At 44.9% G+C, this 22643-nt stretch overlaps 2 protein-coding genes across 3 annotated transcripts; one reads left to right on the top strand and one right to left on the bottom strand.

Moving 5' to 3' along the window:
* Window positions 1–3554: 3554 nt before the first annotated feature.
* On the top strand, window positions 3555–15053 carry LOC139374654 (uncharacterized). 2 transcript variants are annotated; one of them, XM_071115705.1, is made up of 5 exons: window positions 3555–3904; window positions 5192–5589; window positions 8633–8697; window positions 9104–9261; window positions 9544–15053. In XM_071115705.1, exons 1-5 carry the CDS (start codon window positions 3661–3663, stop codon window positions 12462–12464), a joined length of 3786 nt encoding a protein of 1261 aa, XP_070971806.1. In that variant the 5' UTR covers window positions 3555–3660; the 3' UTR covers window positions 12465–15053. The 2 variants fall into 2 exon arrangements, with proteins under 2 accessions (XP_070971806.1, XP_070971805.1); XM_071115704.1 differs by having other exon boundaries at window positions 3581–4639.
* Window positions 15054–18033: 2980 nt separating this feature from the next.
* LOC139374659 (equilibrative nucleobase transporter 1-like) lies at window positions 18034–22591 on the bottom strand. The gene is made up of 10 exons (XM_071115712.1): window positions 22550–22591; window positions 22345–22421; window positions 21418–21510; window positions 20610–20749; window positions 20105–20256; window positions 19872–20015; window positions 19663–19770; window positions 18990–19176; window positions 18619–18742; window positions 18034–18358 (listed from the first exon to the last, which is right to left on the bottom strand). The coding sequence occupies exons 2-10, from the start codon at window positions 22411–22413 to the stop codon at window positions 18218–18220; spliced, it is 1158 nt and encodes a 385-aa protein (XP_070971813.1). The 5' UTR covers window positions 22414–22421; window positions 22550–22591; the 3' UTR covers window positions 18034–18217.
* Window positions 22592–22643: the final 52 nt, after the last annotated feature.

The following is a 22643-nucleotide window of genomic DNA, read 5'->3' as shown; positions in this document are numbered from 1 at the left end:
GTCTGATTCAATATAAACAGGCCCAGGCCCTGGTGAGGAGAACTATCTGTCAGTCTGATTCAGTATAAACAGGCCCTAGTGAGGAGAACTATCCATCAGTCTGATTCAGTATAAACAGGCCCAGGCCCTGGTGAGGAGAACTATCTGTCAGTCTGATTCAATATAAACAGGCCCTAGTGAGGAGAACTATCCATCAGTCTGATTCAGTATAAACAGGCCCAGGCCCTTGTGAGGTGAACTATCCATCAGTCTGATTCAGTATAAACAGGCCCAGGCCCTGGTGAGGAGAACTATCCATCAGTCTGATTCCGTATAAACAGGCCCTAGTGAGGAGAACTATCCATCAGTCTGATTCAGTATAAACAGGCCCAGGCCCTGGTGAGGAGAACTATCCATCAGTCTGATTCAGTATAAACAGGCCCAGGCCCTGGTGAGGAGAACTATCCATCAGTCTGATTCAGTATAAACAGGCCCAGGCCCTGGTGAGGAGAACTATCTGTCAGTCTGATTCAATATAAACAGGCCCTAGTGAGGAGAACTATCCATCAGTCTGATTCAGTATCAGCAGGCCCAGGCCCTGGTGAGGAGAACTATCCATCAGTCTGATTCAATATAAACAGGCCCTAGTGAGGAGAACTATCCATCAGTCTGATTCAGTATAAACAGGCCCAGGCCCTGGTGAGGAGAACTATCCATCAGTCTGATTCAATATAAACAGGCCCTAGTGAGGAGAACTATCCATCAGTCTGATTCAGTATAAACAGGCCCTAGTGAGGAGAACTATCCATCAGTCTGATTCAGTATAAACAGGCCCAGGCCCTGGTGAGGAGAACTATCCATCAGTCTGATTCAGTATCAGCAGGCCCAGGCCCTGGTGAGGAGAACTATCCATCAGTCTGATTCAGTATCAGCAGGCCCAGGCCCTGGTGAGGAGAACTATCCATCAGTCTGATTCAGTATAAGCAGGCCCAGGCCCTGGTGAGGAGAACTATCCATCAGTCTGATTCAGTATAAACAGGCCCTAGTGAGGAGAACTATCCATCAGTCTGATTCAGTATAAACAGGCCCTGGCCCTGGTGAGGAGAACTATCCATCAGTCTGATTCAGTATAAACAGGCCCTAGTGAGGAGAACTATCCATCAGTCTGATTCAGTATAAACAGGCCCAGGCCCTGGTGAGGAGAACTCTCCATCAGTCTGATTCAGTATAAACAGGCCCAGGCCCTGGTGAGGAGAACTCTCCATCAGTCTGATTCAGTATAAACAGGCCCTGGTGAGGAGAACTATCCATCAGTCTGATTCAGTATAAACAGGCCCAGGCCCTGGTGAGGAGAACTATCCATCAGTCTGATTCAGTATAAACAGGCCCAGGCCCTGGTGAGGAGAACTATCTGTCAGTCTGATTCAATATAAACAGGCCCTAGTGAGGAGAACTATCCATCAGTCTGATTCAGTATAAACAGGCCCAGGCCCTGGTGAGGAGAACTATCCATCAGTCTGATTCAGTATAAACAGGCCCAGGCCCTGGTGAGGAGAACTATCTGTCAGTCTGATTCAATATAAACAGGCCCTAGTGAGGAGAACTATCCATCAGTCTGATTCAGTATAAACAGGCCCAGGCCCTGGTGAGGAGAACTATCCATCAGTCTGATTCAGTATAAACAGGCCCAGGCCCTGGTGAGGAGAACTATCCATCAGTCTGATTCAGTATAACCAGGCCCTAGTGAGGAGAACTATCCATCAGTCTGATTCAGTATAAACAGGCCCAGGCCCTGGTGAGAAGAACTATCCATCAGTCTGATTCAGTATAAACAGGCCCAGGCCCTGGTGAGGAGAACTATCTGTCAGTCTGATTCAATATAAACAGGCCCTAGTGAGGAGAACTATCCATCAGTCTGATTCAGTATCAGCAGGCCCAGGCCCTAGTGAGGAGAACTATCCATCATTCTGATTCAGTATAAACAGGCCCAGGCCCTGGTGAGGAGAACTATCCATCAGTCTGATTCAGTATCAGCAGGCCCAGGAGGAAAGTTGGGGAAGGGAGAACGGCAGGAAGGAACAGAAGAGAGGAGGCTATATTTACAAGATTAAGGGTGGGACACAGTCAGTTGAATAAGACCTTACATGTGATAGGAAAGCTTCCAACAGGAAAATGTGAGTATTTCCAGGAAACAGAGACAGTGGAGCATGTGGAGCATGAGAGGGGATGAGATCTAGTATGAGGGAGAAAGGGATACAGGACATTAGTTTAAAGAGTGCATTGAGTTGAACGTCATTAGATATAGTCTCAAATATTTTGTTATCTTTTTTTTAAGAGCAACGGGGCTGGCAGGTAGGATTTAGTTGCTCCCTGTCTCTGGCCCACACTCCAGTACAGTAGGTGGCGGTAAGACACCATAACGTTGGATGCCAACCGCTGATAAACACCGCCGAAAAAGAAGTTCAGCTGGTGCCGAGCCAAACTCGACTAGTCGAACCGAACCGCACTGCTCGTAAAGTCTCTTAAAAAAATACCTTCGTTTGAAAACCGAGAAGAAAGCGGCAATAGTCATGTTTGTCCATTTTGAGACGCCGTAACCTGTACTTTCTCAAAATAGTCAAAGTGATTCTAACATAACTCAATAAATCTGTCATTCATTTTGATGTTTTTGCGCAATTTTACATCTAACTAAGATGTATAGTGCAGTATTTTTCAATTAAAACGAGTTGTCTCCAGTTGGACGACAACAAAGACCTTATTGTAGAGTCCTACTGTTGACCAATCACGGAGGAAGGGGTGTACATAGACTTCGGCTCTGATCTTCGCCTTGCCTCCAGAAAATGTTTTGTGTGCCCGAACATCCGATAAACCCTCGCCGACGTCCAAAACGTCAGAAAATGTCGTCATAATATATGCACGAACTTTTCCGAACTGTTTCGGCTGGGAAGCGCGTGGACGCCTTCGTTATTATTATTATTATAGGCTATGGTCAGCCGTGAAAATGGGTATTGTCTCTAAACCTGAAGTCAAAGCCGCAGTTTGGGTGCATTTTGGTTTTAAGCCAAACGGCAAAGGAGAGCCTCATACTCTTGATGAGACCGTTTACAGGTTATGTCGGATTGTTTGTGTCAAAAGTGGAAACATGAGTAATCTAAAACATCCTACTGTTTTTCTGAGTTTATATCGGCAATGGATACTACTTCTCTGATCCATCATGTGAGTCTGCTCTGCTGTAAGTCATTTGCACTGGCATTGAAATCTACATTCAAATGTTGAATTCCTAACGTTTTAGAATTGTAGGCTTCGATGTGTTTTTCCCCAAGACTAAATTACCCAGTGTCGATTTCTCTCTCTCAATTTCACTCACTTCCATGCTGTGCATTTCGCATAGGCCAGTGGTATACCACGACGTTCTCTGTAGTTGTTTTCCTACATTTCCATGCAGCCCACCCATAGTACTCGATATTTCAATACTTGTATACATATTTTTCTCACTTTTTTAAGTGAGACTGCACATTTGGTGACACTTGCAAAATTGAGCCCGGTATATCGAGTGCACGCATGCCTCGACGGGGTAGGTTACTGGGCGGTCAGTAGAACGAGCGCACCCAAATTGAAAGACCAGCCCTCAACCGAGTGTAGGCTACTGCTACGCGTAGATTATAATGGTCGGTCGTGAGAATGGATCTTGTCTCTAAACCCAAAGTCAAATCCGCAATTTGGGTGCATTTTGGTTTTAAGCCAAACGAGAAAGGAGAGCCTCAGAATATTGATGAGGCGGTTTGCCGGTTATGCCGGAGGATTGTTTTTGTCAAAGGAGGAAACACGAGCAATCTAAGACATCACCTGCGACTACGACACCCTGATATATTTTCTGAGTTTATATCGGCAACGTCTGGGCATGGGTACTATTTTGAGCCATCAGGTGAGTCTACATTCAAGGTAGCCTACATTCAAACGTTTTTAGAATTGTAGCCTATGCTTTTTTGGGGACATAATATTGTCTATTTTTTTTCTTTCACTCGCTGTCATGCATGATATACAACTCAATACTTGAACATGATTTGCTAACGCACCAAAACGCCTGAATATGATTGGTCAACCAGAGATGTCAGTCAAACTCTGTCCTCGATGAGAAAGAAGTATCGGATATCGCCTTTAAGGGTCACTGATATCGTACACATTAACTTGTTGTTCGTCGGATATGTTGCTGAATTTGTTGGCAATTAAGTAACAATGTACAGACGCGGTATATTCTGTAAACATTCTAAATTGGTAATTATTGTGTGTAACTCGATAACCGTTTAGGATTTCATCATCGGGAGGCCTAATCTTTAGGCTATATCGTGGTATCCAGGTAAACCTATTTCACTGTGCTAACTAGCAAATTTGAGCCATTGAACGATGGATCTAGTCTCAAAGAAACGAGCTACATCCACAGTCTGGGTTCATTTTGGTGTAAAACCAAATGATAAAGGGGAGCCTGAAAATAAGGAGGAGGCCATTTGTCGGTTGTGCCGAAGGATAGTTCCGTGCAAAACTGGGAGCCCGACCAACCTGAGATCACATTTAAGGGCTCACCACCCTGATGTGTTTTATCAACTCATGTATGGTGATGGTGGTGTTGGAGCCTCCATTCGTCAATCATCAGAGACATCAGGTGTGTAATCAGCAAGTTATTTGCACCGTGTGTGTGTTGGGGATTGACAGGGACCTCACCATACGATATTATCACGATACATAGGTGCCAATACGATATGTATTGCGATTCGATATTGTGATTCAATGTCCAAACATATAACATTGCTCACTGTCTGCTTCAAAGGGGCAAGAGAGAGCCATGAACATGAGTTTTGATCAGTCACGGGAAGTCCTGTAAAAAAATAAGCGCTGATGTTGTTTTTGCTCATCATTTTTTAAAACATTGAGAACAAGCTATGAAGAAATAATACTGGAGTTTTGGTGCAGGTACAACTGACCAGCACAAAAAAATATTTATATATCGTCAAATAATATCTCTATGTAACTGTATATATCCCCCCCAATAGTGTGTGTGTGTAAGAGAGGGAAAGAGACTGCAGTCTGCTTGCTCATATTCTATTTCTGGGGGTAGAGAACAGAGGTGTCCTGCTGCCAGCCTGATTCTGGTGTGCATTTTCCTCCATCCACAGTCCAGACAGCTTCTACTAATTTCCTCTCCACCTCTACCCAGGTTCAGAGCAGAGTCACCACTACAACAACGACAACGGCTCCCAAGGCAACTTCGGCAGTGGCCATGGTAACTTCGGCAGTGGCCATGGTAACTTCGGTGGTGGCCATGGTAACTTCGGTGGTGGCCACGGTACTGACAGATCGCTTCACTTCATCCCAGACATGGTGGTCTGCGGTGAGCCATGGTTGGAGGGCGGTGACCCCCGTGCGGTGGGTTCCATCCCCCCGTGCCTCAGCCTGCGGAGGTGGGGCAGTGGGCCTGTGCCTGGGGGGTCAGCAGAGGAGGAAGAGGCAGGGGTGTTTGCCAAGACCCTGTCACTGCATCAGGGGTGGACGTTTGGACCCTTCGTAGGAGAGTTGACCCGCGGCCCTCTGAGTTGCCTCAAATACGCCTGGGCTGTGAGTATGGACAGATGGATATTAGTCTGGTCTGTCAGTATGGACAGATGGATATTAGCCTGGGCTGTGAATATGGACAGGTGGATATTAGCCTGGGCTGTGAATATGGACAGGTGGATATTAGCCTGGGCTGTGAGTATGGACAGATGGATATTAGCCTGGGCTGTGAGTATGGACAGATGGATATTAGCCTGGGCTGTGAGTATGGACAGATGGATATTAGCCTGGGCTGTGAGTATGGACAGGTGAATATTAGCCTGGGCTGTCAGTATGGACAGGTGGATATTAGCCTGGGCTGTCAGTATGGACAGGTGGATATTAGCCTGGGCTGTCAGTATGGACAGGTGGATATTAGCCTGGGCTGTCAGTATGGACAGGTGGATATTAGCCTGGGCTGTCAGTATGGACAGGTGGATATTAGCCTGGGCTGTCAGTATGGACAGGTGGATATTAGCCTGGGCTGTCAGTATGGACAGGTGGATATTAGCCTGGGCTGTCAGTATGGACAGGTGGATATTAGCCTGGGCTGTCAGTATGGACAGGTGGATATTAGCCTGGGCTGTCAGTATGGACAGGTGGATATTAGCCTGGGCTGTCAGTATGGACAGGTGGATATTAGCCTGGGCTGTCAGTATGGACAGGTGGATATTAGCCTGGGCTGTCAGTATGGACAGGTGGATATTAGCCTGGGCTGTCAGTATGGACAGGTGGATATTAGCCTGGGCTGTCAGTATGGACAGGTGGATATTAGCCTGGGCTGTCAGTATGGACAGGTGGATATTAGCCTGATCCACCATCCTGACTAAATCGCGGTGTAACAGAATATTGTAGCGACCCTGGTTTATAAGCGCGGATATCGACTCTGCCACTTCAGCATGCTTTTGTGGCACAGTCGATGGCGCGCTGGGCGTCTGGCCAGAAGGTTGAGGGTTCGAGCCTTACTCCCTGCTGGTTTCATTACAATATGGAAGCTGTGTAACAGAGTATGTTCAGGGCCTTCAGAAAGTATTCATACCCTTAGACTTATTCCACATGTTGTTGTTATAGCCTGAAATCAAATAATACCCCATAATGACAAAATGAAACATGTTTTTAGACATTTTATCAACGTATTGAAAATGAAAGGGCGGCAGGGTAGCCTAGTGGTTAGAGCGTTGGACTAGTAACCGGAAGGTTCCAAGTTCAAACCCCCGAGCTGACAAGGTACAAATCTGTCGTTCTGCCCCTGAACAGTGTTCCTAGGCCGTCATTGAAAATGAGAATTTGTTCTTAACTGACTTGCCTAGTTAAATAAAGGTAAAAAGAGAAATATTTACAGAAATATTCACACCCCTGAGTAGAAGCAAATTTGGCAGCGATTACAGCTATGAGTCGTTCTGGGTAAGTCTCTCTAACAGCTTTCCACACATGAATTGTGCAACATTTGCCCATTATTATATTCAAAATTCTTCAAGCTCTGTGAAATGGTTTGTTGATCATTGCTAGACAACTATTTTCAGGTCTTGTCATACATTTTGCAGTTTGGGGGACATTAAAATGTTTTGCTCGTGTGGTTGGGTGTGTATGAACGTGGTTACACAGACCCACAAGCCACTGCGAACCTTCGTGATGACTTCCCTGCTATAAAATATGGAGAGTGGTACTCAGTAATGTGTTGTATTGAATTTGCCCCCAACGTGTTCAGGACTAAAAGTTAATTACTTTGCCACATTTTATGCAGTTTTACTTTAGTGCCTTGTTGCAAACAGGATGAATGTTTTGGAATATTTTTATTCTGTACAGGCTTCCTTCTTTTCACTCTGTCAATTAGGTTAGTATTGTGTAGTAACTACTATGTTGTTGATCCATCCTCAGTATTCTCCTATCACAGCCATTAAACTCTGTAACTGATTTTAAAGTTACCATTTGCCTCATGGTGAAATCCCTGAGCGGTTTCCTTCCTCTCTGGTAACTGAGTTAAGAAGTACGCTTGTATCTTTGTAGTGACTGGGTTGTATTGATACACCATCCAAAGGGTAATTAATAACTTCACCATGCTCAAAGGAATATTCAGTGTCTGTTGTTTTTATTTTAACCTATTTACCAATAGTTGCCCTTCGCGAGGCATTGGAAAATCTCCCTGGTCTTTGTGGTTGAATCTGTTTTGAAATGTACTGCTTGACTGAGGGACCTTACATATATTTATGTGTAGGGTATAGAGATGAGGTAGTCATTCAAAAATCCTGTTGAACACTTATTGCACACAGTGAGTCCATTCAGCTTATTATGTGACTTGTTTAGCACAGTTGTACTCCTGAATTGGAGGCTTGTTTAGCACAGTTGTACTCCTGAATTGGAGGCTTGTTTAGCACAGTTGTACTCCTGAATTGGAGGCTTGTTTAGCACAGTTGTACTCCTGAATTGGAGGCTTGCCATAAGGTTGAATAAATTCTTATTTACAATGACGGCCTACCGGGGAACAGTGGGTTAACTGCCTTGTTCAGGGGCAGAACGGCAGATTTTTACCTTGTCAGCTTGGGGATTCGATCCAGCAATCAAATGGCGTTGGCGGCGGCTTATGGTAGAGAAATTAACATTCAATTATCTGGCAACAGCTCTGCTGGACATTCCAGCAGTCAGCATGCCAATTGCACGCTCCGTCACCTTGAGACATCTGTGGCATTGTATTGTCTGCAAATTTTTGTGGCATTTTATTGTCCCCAGCACAAGCTGCACCTGTGTAATGATAATTTTTAGTTAGCTTCTTGATATGCCAGACCTGTCAGCTGGATGGATTATATTGGAAAAGGAGAAATGCTCGCTAACAGGGATGTAAACACATTTATGCACAATATTTTTTTTAGAAATAAGCTTTTTGTGAGTATGGAACATTTCTGAGATCTTTTATTTCAGTTCATGAAACACGAGACCAACACATGTTGCATTTACATTTTGTTCAGTATAGTCTTGATAAAGGCTGACCTATACACTGTAAACTACATGCAAATGTGGTCAGTTTGGTCTACAAATCAGCTAATAGTTGATTCTCTTCTCTTGTTCCCAGATCAAAGAAAATGATTCCTACTACTTCGTAGATGCCTCAGATGAAAACAAAGCAAACTGGATGAGGTGAGAAGTTAAGTTTGAAACAATGATGTCTGCATTTAGTCTTTCGGGTTGTCAGCGATCTGTTTAACCTTTTTCAATTTAAACACGTATTCCTGTAGTGATCTTATTAGTTAACCCAGTGAATATAAGTAATTTAGTAATATGTTTCTAATGTCTAAACAGACATCCCTACTTCATATGTCTCATATCTATGTGAATATCATCTTTAGTCAAGATATACATTTAGGGCTTGTTTCCAGGACACAGATTAAGCCTAGTCCTGGACTGAAAAACAAGATAAATGGAGATTCTCCATTGAGAATATTTTTTAGTCCAGGATTAGACTTCATCTGTGTCTGGGGAAACTGCTCCATGGGCTATGCAATGTTAATATCACTGCATTGTCATGCCTCTCATCCCTGTTCAGGTATGTTGCGTGTGCTGCCTGCGAGGAAGAACACAACCTGACGGTGTTCCAGTACCGCGGTCAGATCTTCTACAGGGTCTCCCAGCCCATCCCTGAGGGGACAGAACTCAAGGTCTGGATTGGCCAGGAGTACGCTGCCATGCTGGGTCTAGGGATCGGTACGTTTGGTGATTGAGATGTCTAGCGCAACGGAATTAACGTTGTTCGGCGTTATTAACTGGTATAATATTATTTATTACTTGATAACAATTGGAGCTTCCTAGTATTCGTCCCATGTGATGGAAAAGTATGTTTTTGGTAATAATTATGGAATTACGCTGTTATCTTGTAGTAAAAGGGAACTGATCAGGGAGATGCTAAATAAAGCAGTGCCTATATTTTGACTCACACGAACACTGTTATTAAACACAATATTCTCTCTCTTACTGTCACTCTCACAGGTGAGAACATCAAGTGTGAATTCGGGGACAAGGAAATCTTACTGCGGATCTTCCGTGACATCCAGGTCGTGCCAGTGGGCGGAACTAGCAGTCTCCCAGACGCCAATGGCTCTTACAGCTGGTCAGACAACAGCCAATCAGGGAGCCCCCTGCCAGTCATCAGTGATGTCAGTAGCGGGTTACAGACTGATGCCACTGACCCCACCCCTGTCCTCAACCCACCTCAAAACACCAATCAGACGGGACTGGCAACAACCGTGAAGTACGACTTTGTAAAGGGTGCTGAGATACTGTTGAGCCCCTCTCAGCCCAACAGCCCCGTATGGGAGTTCTTTGGGTTTGAGCCGGACCCCAACGGCCAGCCGCTGGACAAGGACAAAGTCATGTGCAAGCTGTGTGGTCAACAGGTGGACTACAGTGCTACTGTCACCCAGCTGGAGAACCACCTGGTCCAGATGCACCATATGAAGCGCCGGGACGTAATCAAGGACGGCAACAAGCCCTGGGTTTCGTCCTCGCGCTTCAGGCCTTACCCCACTACGGGCGGCAGAGCACCTCGTTCTAGCAGCCCCTCCACCCACAGAACCACCAACAGCAACTACAGTAATGAGGACTGGACTTGGAGTGGGAACGGCAGTTCAGCAGTGACCGATACTGTGACCGCGGGTTCCACCGCTACACCGGGACAGAGGACGCTCTCTAACTTCCTGACCAATCAAACCACCACAGCCATCACTAACTTCCTCATCAAAGACTTGTTGCCCCCGGATACAGTGGAGGGGGAGGGCTTCAAGCAGCTGATCCAGACCCTGCTGCCTTCCTGCAAGGAGATTCCTTCAGCTTCTCTACTGGAGGAGGTGCTGAGGGACGTCCACACCGAGGGAAGAAAGACCTGGGCCAAGCTGCTGACCAACAGCACTGGGTTCAATGAGGAAGATACTTCCAAGCCTAATATTCCAGTTCAATTCAAACCCAGCTCCTCAACAAGAAAAGCTGCCCGTTTCCACTCACAGACCCAGAACCAAGTATCTCACCACGTAGCTGTTAGTGCTGACGTGTGGTGTCATGACTGGCAGGGAGACCAGGAGAGATACGCCACCCTGTGGGCCCATTTCATCAACGCTGACTTCACTTCCCATAACCTGGCTTTGGCCACGCAGCGTCTGGGTGAGACGGGAACTGGGGATATGGATCTGAGCGTGGTCGAGGCTACAGTGAGGTCCGTGGCTCAGGAGTGGGACATCTCTCAGCCCAGTTTCATCCTGCTTGGGGGCGAAGAGATGGAAAAGATGAAGGTATGTGTGAAGAAGAGAGAGAGAAGTGGAGAAGGGGTGGGTGGAGGTGCCCGTCACCACCACCCGAACTCCACCACATTCCTGGAGATGGAGGACTCCATATCCTCTGATGATCTCTCAGGTCTGGAACGAGCGATCGAACGAGCCAACTCCACTAGCGAGGAGTCCCACTCTCCACCCATACCCTGTTTCTTCACAGCTGTTCAGAGCTGCATAGAGGAAGTCATGAGTCATTCCATCATCTTAAAGACCCTCTGTGTATTCCAACACCTTCTCTACAGCCTCTTCTCCCTCCATGATAAAGACATGGTAACTCTTCACCCAGCCAGGAAACTGATCGTAGTCCTACAGAAGCAGGAGACGGCCGAGCTGAAGGCTTGGGCCTATGGGAAACCAGGCTGGAATGGGCTTTACAGTGTGGTTAAGACGCTCCTCCGCCATCAAAACATGATCTCTGAGACACTAAAACAAATAGACAGTGAGATCCAAACTGGACAAGACACAGGAAGTCCCACTGACTTGGATTCGGGGGCGACTGCCGCTTTGAAAACCGCTGACAAACATGACACAAACTCCACTTCCGCTGTCCGTGCTAAATCTGACACCACCGACAGCTCCAACTCATTGGTCCCTGTGCCCAAGCGATCTGACTGGAAGGTGTTGGAGGATCTCTCCTCCTTGCTGAAACCCCTAGAAGTGGCGTGCCATACCCTGGCCAAGGAACCGTTCCCCAGGCTCTCGCTGGTCAAGCCCATCCTCACCGGCCTGCTCGACCGACATTTCGCCCCCCACCCCCGCCATCGCAACGACTCCACCATCTTGAAGGAACTCAAAAAGAAGATAAGGTGGGGCCTTTCCCGCCGATACAACGACCCCCAGATCAACCAGGTATTGTGTGTAGCGTGCGCCCTCGACCCCCAGTTTCACGGCCTGGGCTTCATGGACGTCAGAGAGCAGGCGACCACCTTCGCCTGGCTGAAGAAAGAAGTGGTCCGGATCGTAGAGGAGGACCGGAGGAGGGCCGAGGCAGCGTCTCCAGGGGGCAGGAAGAGGAAGAAGAGGGGATCCTCCTCGACCACCTCATCAGGAGAGATGGAGGGAGACGTCCTGAGAAGAAGCAAAAGGCTGAAGGAGATCACCCCGGTCAGTTTCAAAGAGCGAACAGAGAGTGATTCAGACGAGGAAGCCACCGGTAGCTCTGTGAACGACGACAGTGAGAGTGATAACATGGAGCTGAAACTGGAGCCCACCTCCCAGCAGACTGGCATGGAGTTCCTTCTAGGGGACCTATTCAGCTCCCAGTCCCAGAACAAGCAGCCCTCAGTGGAAGAGACAGTGGACATTGAGCTGTCTGTCTTCAGAGCAGAGAAGGGGGCCACCCTGGGCGTGGAGCCTTTACAGTGGTGGAAGGCTAGATCAGGACAGCTCCCCCTGCTGGCCAAAGTGGCACGTGCCTACCTAGCTGCCCCGGCTGTCGCAGGCAGTGCCGTCCAGATGTTCCTGCAGGATGGAGGGGGGGTGACTCAGAGGAAGAGAACCAATATTCCTCCAGAGGGCCTTGACCAGATGCTGTTTCTGCACCATAACGGTCTGACCGCGACCACACAGGGTTACACAACGGTCTGAAAGGATGAACACAACTTGCTGACTGTCACTCAATACATAGATTTAATTATGGGTCTTCTCTCTCTCTCCAAGTTGATGAGATGGACTTTGTGAAGACTATCACTCAATCTCTGAAACTTAAAAGACTTAACCTTTCTTGGTTAAAATGTTGGACTGTTAAACATGTTACTGTTGTGTTTTCAGTGTGTAGATATAAACTAAATTCAGAGAGAAGTCCCTTTTCGGTTAGTGCCTTATCATTCTTTGAACCGTTAGCATAACTACTGTACACATGTGTTGTTTAAGTATTACAAAAAATGTTTTACTGAATGCATATACTGTTGTTTAAACTAGTTTACCGTCCGAAGTCTGGGACTTCTGAACCTATTCATTTGTTTTAGGAAAACTCTAGATTTATATTTTTTACATTTCAGAATTGTGTATATATACTACATATTTGGTTAACCAACAAGGTTGAATTTTCATAGTGTCTGTAGGATTAATTTAGTTCTCTGAGAATAACACTATATAAAATATATTGCAGCTGAAACAAACAAATGAAGATGTATTGGTACTGTGGAGGAAATCAGACTTAACATACAGTGCCTTGCGAAAGTATTCGGCCCCCTTGAACTTTGCGACCTTTTGCCACATTTCAGGCTTCAAACATAAATATATAAAACTGTATTTTTTTGTGAAGAATCAACAACAAGTGGGACACAATCATGAAGTGGAACGACATTTATTGGATATTTCAAACTTTTTTAACAAATCAAAAACTGAAAAATTGGGCGTGCAAAATTATTCAGCCCCTTTACTTTCAGTGCAGCAAACTCTCTCCAGAAGTTCAGTGAGGATCTCTGAATGATCCAATGTTGACCTAAATGACTAATGATGATAAATACAATCCACCTGTGTGTAATCAAGTCTCCGTATAAATACACCTGCACTGTGATAGTCTCAGAGGTCCGTTAAAAGCGCAGAGAGCATCATGAAGAACAAGGAACACACCAGGCAGGTCCGAGATACTGTTGTGAAGAAGTTTAAAGCCGGATTTGGATACAAAAAGATTTCCCAAGCTTTAAACATCCCAAGGAGCACTATGCAAGCGATAATATTGAAATGGAAGGAGTATCAGACCACTGCAAATCTACCAAGACCTGGCTGTACCTCTAAACTTTCAGCTCATACAAGGAGAAGACTGATCAGAGATGCAGCCAAGAGGCCCATGATCACTCTGGATGAACTGCAGAGATCTACAGCTGAGGTGGGAGACTCTGTCCATAGGACAACAATCAGTCGTATATTGCACAAATCTGGCCTTTATGGAAGAGTGGCAAGAAGAAAGCCATTTCTTAAAGATATCCATAAAGATATCCATAAAAAGTGTTGTTTAAAGTTTGCCACAAGCCACCTGGGAGACACACCAAACATGTGGAAGAAGGTGCTCTGGTCAGATGAAACCAAAATTGAACTTTTTGGCAACAATGCAAAACGTTATGTTTGGCGTAAAAGCAACACAGCTCATCACCCTGAACACACCATCCCCACTGTCAAACATGGTGGTGGCAGCATCATGGTTTGGGCCTGCTTTTCTTCAGCAGGGACAGGGAAGATGGTTAAAATTGATGGGAAGATGGATGGAGCCAAATACAGGACCATTCTGGAAGAAAACCTGATGGAGTCTGCAAAAGACCTGAGACTGGGACAGAGATTTGTCTTCCAACAAGACAATGATCCAAAACATAAAGCAAAATCTACATTGGAATGGTTCAAAAATAAACATATCCAGGTGTTAGAATGGCCAAGTCAAAGTCCAGACCTGAATCCAATCGAGAATCTGTGGAAAGAACTGAAAACTGCTGTTCACAAATGCTCTCCATCCAACCTCACTGAGCTCGAGCTGTTTTGCAAGGAGGAATGGGAAAAAATGTCAGTCTCTCGATGTGCAAAACTGATAGAGAAATACCCCAAGCGACTTACAGCTGTAATCGCAGCAAAAGGTGGCGCTACAAAGTATTAACTTAAGGGGGCTGAATAATTTTGCACGCCCAATTTTTCAGTTTTTGATTTGTTAAAAAAGTTTGAAATATCCAATAAATGTCGTTCCACTTCATGATTGTGTCCCACTTGTTGTTGATTCTTCACAAAAAAATACAGTTTTATATATTTATGTTTGAAGCCTGAAATGTGGCAAAAGGTCGCAAAGTTCAAGGGGGCCGAATACTTTCGCAAGGCACTGTACATTATGCTGTAGACCTAACAAGAACTCGAACATGTAACTTTTATAGTCTTAACTGTTTAATCAAATGTTCCGAGGATTAAATGTTAGAATAGTAAACTAACACATTTGTAATCCTAAACATGGTGACATCATCAGTTCTTCATCCTGTGTTTGTTTGCATGTTAGAATGGCTCTTTATGAAAGAAACTTGAAGTATATCTGATCAGTTTGTTTGGTCATACAAATAGCATTTATCACTGTGTACATTCTTACTGTCAATGGCTTTTGGGTATTTGTAAGTAAACTTTGTTTTAGAGAGATGTTTCAGTGGGTCTTTTCATTGACACTCATATCAGGGTTTACTTCAGCCAACTGTTAGCATGGAGGAGTAGTAGCTATGACTGAGTGAATTGGTTACACGCTGTAGCAAAACATTTTGCAACTAAAAGGGTCCCTCCCTGTTCTATATATAATTTATTTAACTAAAACATTTTCTTCTGTTCTTCATGGGAGTTACTGGTGCTGCCATAGTTGTGATCTGGCCATAGGTGACTGGTGCTGCCTGAAAACATTTTCTTCTGTTTGGTCTTCACCTGGGAGTTACTGGTGCTGCCATAGTTGTGATGTCTGGTGCTGCCATAGTTGTGATGTCTGGCCATGGAGGTGACTGGTGCTGCCATAGTTGTGATGTCTGGTCTGGCCATGGAGGTGACTGGTGCTGCTACTGTGTTTAGCTGCTACGGGTGAGACTTGTCAGGGATTTACTAGTGTTACTATGGGTTTGGATACTATACTGGTGCTATGGGTGTTGCTTTGGATGATACCACAGGCATGTAAACTAGTCGCAGAGTAGTTTCACTGTTTGGGCTGTAGATGGTGCTGTGACTCTACCAGGAGTTGTGAACCTCACTACAGGTGCCTGGAACAAGGTCAGAGGCTGTCCCACTCCCTGGTTGGCTACAATCATAAAAACGGGCCTGGGACTTGTTCTTCCTGCTGACCCACGCTGCATTCTAACAACAGTGCCTAGACTTGTTCTTGCTGCTACAGCACTCCCCGGCCCTGACACAAGCTGCAGTCTAACTGGTCCTAGACCTGTTCTTGGTGCTGACAAGATGCGTTCTAACAACTGGTCCTAGACCTGTATTCCCTGCTACCTGACACAAGCTGGTGTCTATGGAGTGTACTACTAGACACTGACAGAAGTAGTTTATAAGACGGGAACACGTTTTCTTCTTTCAACATCAAACTGCTCTGACTTCTTCATTGTGATCCTCCTCTTCTGCTGGAACTGTCTATGTCTCCGTCTCCTCGTCACAGCTGTGGTGATCCAGTTCAGACCTGTAAAACACCTGAACGAAGGCGGTTTGACCTGGACTGTCCTAGTCTTCGCCTCCAATCCAGATGACAGTTCAACTTTGACCCATGGGGGTGGACCGTTCGACGCGGTGCTCAACATTAAGGTGTCACTCCCTGGTGAACGCCCGCAGGCACGTGGATCTTCCCGGACTTGGGCTCTGTAACGTGGGTACGGCGGTGGTGGCGGTCGGGCCAGAGGAATCCCTTGCCACGGTCTGGACAGACGGAGGGCTTGTCCTCTGAGTGGAGCTTCAGGTGAAGGGGTGTCTTGTTGCAGTCCTCAAAGGCGTGGTCACTGTCCTCCATGTGGTGGACCTAATACAGGGAACAATGTTGAGTTTCTCACGGCGCCATTTAGCTATTCTCATCGCCAGTCCTTTAATATGCCAAGATTTTTTTTTGTTAAATATAGAATTTCAAAAACAACCATTCTTAAAGCATACCTATAGTTTACCATTGTGTGTAGTATTGTTTAGAGTAAATACAGGAGTCCACATCGCTCCTACACTTCCTCAATCCCTTATGAACAGTGTTTCCTACCTACATTATCACTGACAGCAAAACCAGGGACCAGTCCTCTCAACCTAACTTGACTGACCTTGTGGTTATGCAGAATCCTGGCTGTCCTGAAGGCCTTGGGACACTTCTCACACAGGAAGGGCTTTGTGTCACCAGCTGATGACTCAGATCATACACTGTTCTGAAGAAATGGTCACACTGGGGACACGGGTGAGGTTGCTCAGTCAGGTGGCACAGGGCGTGCGCCTTCGTCATACCGGCGGTCGCAAACGTCTTCTCACAGCACGGAAACGGCTGCTCGCTCGTGGGTGGCGACTGCCATGGCGTTGGAGAAGAATTTGCCCCCCCTGTAGTAGTTTGTGTTAGATTCCTGTCGGCCAATAAAAATAACAATGGGTAGGTTGGCACTGAAAGTAGCTAGTTCCAAAGAGCTTATCACTCTCACCACAAGCTGAAATCATGTTTTGCTACTTCTACCCAGTTCCTACCTGTCTGTGGAAGGTCTTGTTGCAGTCGGAGCAGGAGTAAGGCTTCTCTCCCGTGTGGACACGTAGGTGCATCATCCTGTCCTGAACATATGGCCACAGATGACTGCATGTGTGGTGGAGGCTTGATCCACTGCCACAGTATGCTGGATCCGGGTCTGCTTTGGTATCACTGTGGTCTACATGTGACCTGTTGTTGTTGGGGAAGTAAGGCAAGCGTCAACATTGGCAATAACTTTAACCGATTTTTATCTCCTAACTTGTTATGGGCTACATTTCATAAATGTACCCCCAAACTTGATCAAAATACCTTCTCTACTGTGTGTTTGATTACAATCAATTATACAGCAGTAAGCTACACACATATTGGACAATGTTTTGTATGTTATATTGATTGTGTGTGTAGAATGAACTACCTGTGTCTGTGCCATCGTTGTCGTAATTGACATCTTCATTTTCAGCTTCTTCCGCCGCTAACTGAAGCACTCTGCTCTCTCCGTTCTCGGTACTGGACCTTTCACCGTAAGAACGTCGGCGACCTGACTTTTCGACAGCTTGGTTATCTCCGCCAGTAACGCTTTTTGCAGAGAACCCATACAACGAGCCAACGGCACTTCAGAGATGGACAGAAATAAAACCACGACTTCCTCTGTTGACATATGTAAAGATCCGTTGTTTTTGAAGTTGTGTAAAACTAGAACGCATCACGTCGATCACTTCATCCACCCTTCGACTCGGAACAAAATTGTAGCTAAACGTGGTTTCCTCCATTTCTAAAGCTGTTGTGAAACTCGGGATATTGGGTGTGAATCGGAAATTGCAACTCTTGCCTACACGAGACGAAAACCTTGAATACCAATCTTTATCAGCCTAAATTTATATGTGATCGCCAACTGGTTTGTTTTGGACTGCGTGATTCAATTTAACCGAAAACCAGTTTGTTTTCATTGACGACTTCCGGCATGACAGTCTGCTATGACTTATGCTTAAAAATGAGGACACATTAATGGATAATCATTTTTATTGACAACTATCCAACAAAACATACTGATGGAATATGGGATTACTGTAAAACATAAGTATAAAAAAAGCGTTTTATTATTTTAAATATTCACATATTCCCTTTAAACATTTAGAAATAAGACAATTCCTGTTTCCCTTGGCTCAGGACCATCATGTAATGTGCCCTACATTTTGGCCTCAGCCAATGTGATGTCAGCACCGCCGGCCATATCCTCCCTCTGATTGGTCAGTTTCCTGCAGTGGTAGAAGATGTTGATTGGATGGATGAACGCCAGTAGAGTGAGGAGAGTCAGAGCGATGTTCACCTGAGGAGGAAAGATGACAAAGACAGCCCTTTTGAGAGCGTAGCCTTAACCTTACACGTGTACAAAGTAGGCCAACTGCAAGTTACACGGTTTTTGTGTTATGAGCTGTGAGGTTCAACAAAGACATTTCAATATTTATTTTTTGGCAAGTACAGTACATCTACCAATCTCATCCACCCTGCCGGCTCTCTCGCGATAGCAACTGAGCCTGGGGACGAGGTTAGTCATCTAGTGACCATATGTTTGTATGACCCACTCACATAGAAGGGGTCTCCACCTAGGGCTCCTTTGACCAGGGCGAAACAGGGGTACTGCAGCAGTGACACCACGGCAGACAGAGACATCACCAAACCATACAGCTTCCCAAAGTGGACCCCAGGAAAACTGGTGAGAGAGGGCAGGAAGGAGAAAGACATCAACTGAGGGAAGTATGAATGAGGAGCACTCAGTCACCTTCCTTTATTGTAAACTTTAGTCTTTCGACTGTATTTTCACATTTTAGAATGTCAAGTCTATTGTCTTTATTTTCGAGTCCCTTCTATAATCTTCCTTTTAATTTCCTTCCTGTCAGATCTCTCTATTAATCTGCCACTCTGCCCCCACTATCTGTCTCTATCCCTCTTTCACTCACGCGATGCTGATGAAGGCTGCGTTGCCTCCGTAGAGGAAGGAGCGGTTGAGGACCTGCAGGATGAAGGTGAGGTACTGGAGAGGGAGGAGAGGAGAGGAGGCGCAGATGGAGAAGAGGAGACACTGGAGGGAGGTGAGGAAGAGGGAGAGAGAGGAGGAGCGTAGGTCTGCCTCCTTATCTGTTTCTCCTATAGAGGGAGGAGGTGAGAGAAAGGTTGGGTGAGGATGATGATGATGGACACACACACACCAGAACCATGGCCTTTCATGAGGCATGAAATAGGATTAAAAAGTATATATTCTAGACTGAAACAGAAGGTAGGCCTACTACCTGAACAAATAAGGATACCCATTTTGGTCTTTAATTGCTTAACATTTAGCTACTTTGTGCACTATTGAACACCATCCTGTTGTTGCTAAGCTAGAGCCATGTGACCCACCTGGAGCCAGAGGCTAAGCTAGAGCCATGTGACCCACCTGGAGCCAGAGGCTAAGCTAGAGCCATGTGACCCACCTGGAGCCAGAGGCTAAGCTAGAGCCATGTGACCCACCTGGAGCCAGAGGCTAAGCTAGAGCCATGTGACCCACCTGGAGCCAGAGGCTTCCCCTTGTGTCTGTCCATGATGAGGCCGTTCCAGGGAGCACAGAGGCTAAGCTAGAGCCATGTCACCCACCTGGAGCCAGAGGCTTCCCCTTGTGTCTGTCCATGATGAGGCCGTTCCAGGGAGCACAGAGGACCCCACACAGCTGGGTGAAGGCAAAGGCATTGGTGTACTGACTCACTGAGAGAGAGGAGAGGGGGAGGGGGAGAGAGAGTATTTAGATTCATTCAGTGAACCTATGCTTTGGTGTGTGCATGCGTGTGTTCATGTGTGTGGTTTACCCAGGGCTGAGTCGTTGTCGGCCAGCCGGTTGAGCATGGGGTTCAGTGTTCCGATGAAGAGGTAGTGTCTCAGCTGCATGACAGACAGCCACACCAGATGCCACAGGAAGAACCACGACTGCACACAACTTCTGAAACTGGCCACTGAGAGAGAGAGAGGAGAACATTTGAGTCAACAAAATGCACCTTCCATTCCCCAGCCAGATTAAAGATTGTAGTTGGCCAAACGACACCTTTCCCAGAGTCTTCTGACTGCTGCCCATCATCAGGCTGTAGGGGCATGTCGTCGGTCTCAGCTGGCCCCTCCCCCTCCGATGTCATCCCCGTCTCTCGCGTCTTCTCAATCTCCTCTACGTTGTAGCTGTTGGACTTTCCAGGGCTTACGCTGTTGAAAAGGAAGCATCAGAGTATAATCATATATGTTTTATCATCAGGGTCACCCATCTGATATGAATGGATGTCATTGAGACTAACCGAACAATTCAATACCATTTGTTAAATGCCAAACACTAATAATAATTTAATTTAGTTTTGCATTTATCTATGAACATGTACAGGACTTTTTCCTGACCAAGTAATCTGACAAGGAAACACTCCATGGTCTGGAAACCCCCCAGGCCCTATGCGAGTCGTAGTTCTCTAGGTGACAACTACAGCCCCCATACATACTATGGCATTATGTATCATAGGGCCTGGTCAGATGAATACTGTCGTATGTGTGGGAGTTGTAGTTCTCACCCATAGGTGAAGCCCTCAGGGAGTGGGTAGGGAATGTGGGTGTTGGGCATGAGGAAGAACGTCCTGAGGAGGTGGATGACACTGCAGACAGAGAGAATGAGGAAGGAGGAGCGGAGGGAGACCCCTCCTTCATACATCACCTGAGACGGAGGGAGAGAGAGATGGATAAGCAGAGCCACCAATGAATAGCTATTAAATGACCATGACTACATATAATACAAATACAATCATTATATGGGATAATCTACAATATATACAAATATAATCATTATATGGGATATATCTACAATATATACAAATATAATCAATATATGGGATAATCTACAATATATACAAATATAATCATTATATGGGATATATCTACAATATATACAAATATAATCATTATATGGGATATATCTACAATATATACAAATATAATCATTATATGGGATATATCTACAATATATACAAATATAATCATTATATGGGATATATCTACAATATTTACAAATATAATCAATATATGGGATATATCTACAATATATACAAATATAATCATTATATGGGATATATCTACAATATATACAAATATAATCAATATATGGGATATATCTACAATATTTACAAATATAATCATTATATGGGATATATCTACAATATATACAAATATAATCAATATATGGGATATATCTACAATATATACAAATTCATCTGTTTTATACAGTTGGCCTTTTTAAGGCAGTTATCTAGTAACCTGACGAGCAGAACATTTTTCTCTCAGAGGCCTCTGTCCTGTAGGCTACAGTATGTGTGAGTTCTGTGATACCTTGATGATGAGGAAGACAGCCGAGGAAGAGTCGAAGGCTCCATTATAGAGGGTGATGATGGTGGAACGATGGGAGCCAAATAGGTTCCCAACCTATGGTAGCGAACAACAGTTCAACAATTGTGGACATTCATCCAAGAAGAAGAAATCCACCCATATAGTACACAGTATAAATACAGTGTCCATATAGTACACAGTATAAATACAGTGTCCATATAGTACACAGTATAAATACAGTGTCCATATAGTACACAGTATAAATACAGTATCCATATAGTACACAGTATAAATACAGTATCCATATAGTACACAGTATAAATACAGTGTCCATATAGTACACAGTATAAATACAGTGTCCATATAGTACACAGTATAAATACAGTATCCATATAGTACACAGTATAAATACAGTGTCCATATAGTACACAGTATAAATACAGTGTCCATATAGTACACAGTATAAATACAGTATCCATATAGTACACAGTATAAATACAGTATCCATATAGTACACAGTATAAATACAGTATCCATATAGTACACAGAGAAATACAGTGTCCATATAGTACACAGTATAAATACAGTATCCATTTAGTACACAGTATAAATACAGTATCCATATAGTACACAGTATAAATACAGTGTCCATTTAGTATACAGAGAAATACAGTATCCAATTAGTATACAGAGAAATACAGTATCCATTTAGTATACAGTATAAACACAGTATCCATATAGTATACAGTATAAATACAGTATTTACTGAATAAATATCAGTTTTATGTGTCAGACAAAATAGTGTGTGACATACACCTGTTACACAGACAAAATAGTGTGTGACATACAGCTGTTACACAGATGTAATGAATACTGTTTGTCCTGTCTGGAACTGTGTTGAAACTGAGGAGTCATGGCATGCTGCTGTACCTGTATGTTTGTGATGAGGAACAATATACCTCCCACTGCGATGAAGGACAGGGCTGGGAACAGCAGCATGGACAGAGCTATTAGAGAGAGAGAGACACAGACAGCATAGGCCAAGTTCAGCCTGGATCAATATTTACTCATCCAACATCCAACACTAGGAATGTGCTCTTCCTAATGCTTTTGCAGGTCCCCGTCCCCAGTCCACCTGGTCGTACTGCTGCTCCAGTTTCTGCTGGTCTGCCTGACGTGCTACCTTATCCAGGATCTGCTGTTTCAACCCTCTCTCTCCTTCTCCCGGT

The sequence above is a fragment of the Oncorhynchus clarkii genome, chromosome 19, assembly GCF_045791955.1.
Source record: "Oncorhynchus clarkii lewisi isolate Uvic-CL-2024 chromosome 19, UVic_Ocla_1.0, whole genome shotgun sequence".
Lineage (NCBI taxonomy): Eukaryota > Metazoa > Chordata > Actinopteri > Salmoniformes > Salmonidae > Oncorhynchus > Oncorhynchus clarkii.
Note: the sequence above shows the minus strand (reverse complement) of the source record. Positions and strands in the feature narration are given on the sequence as shown.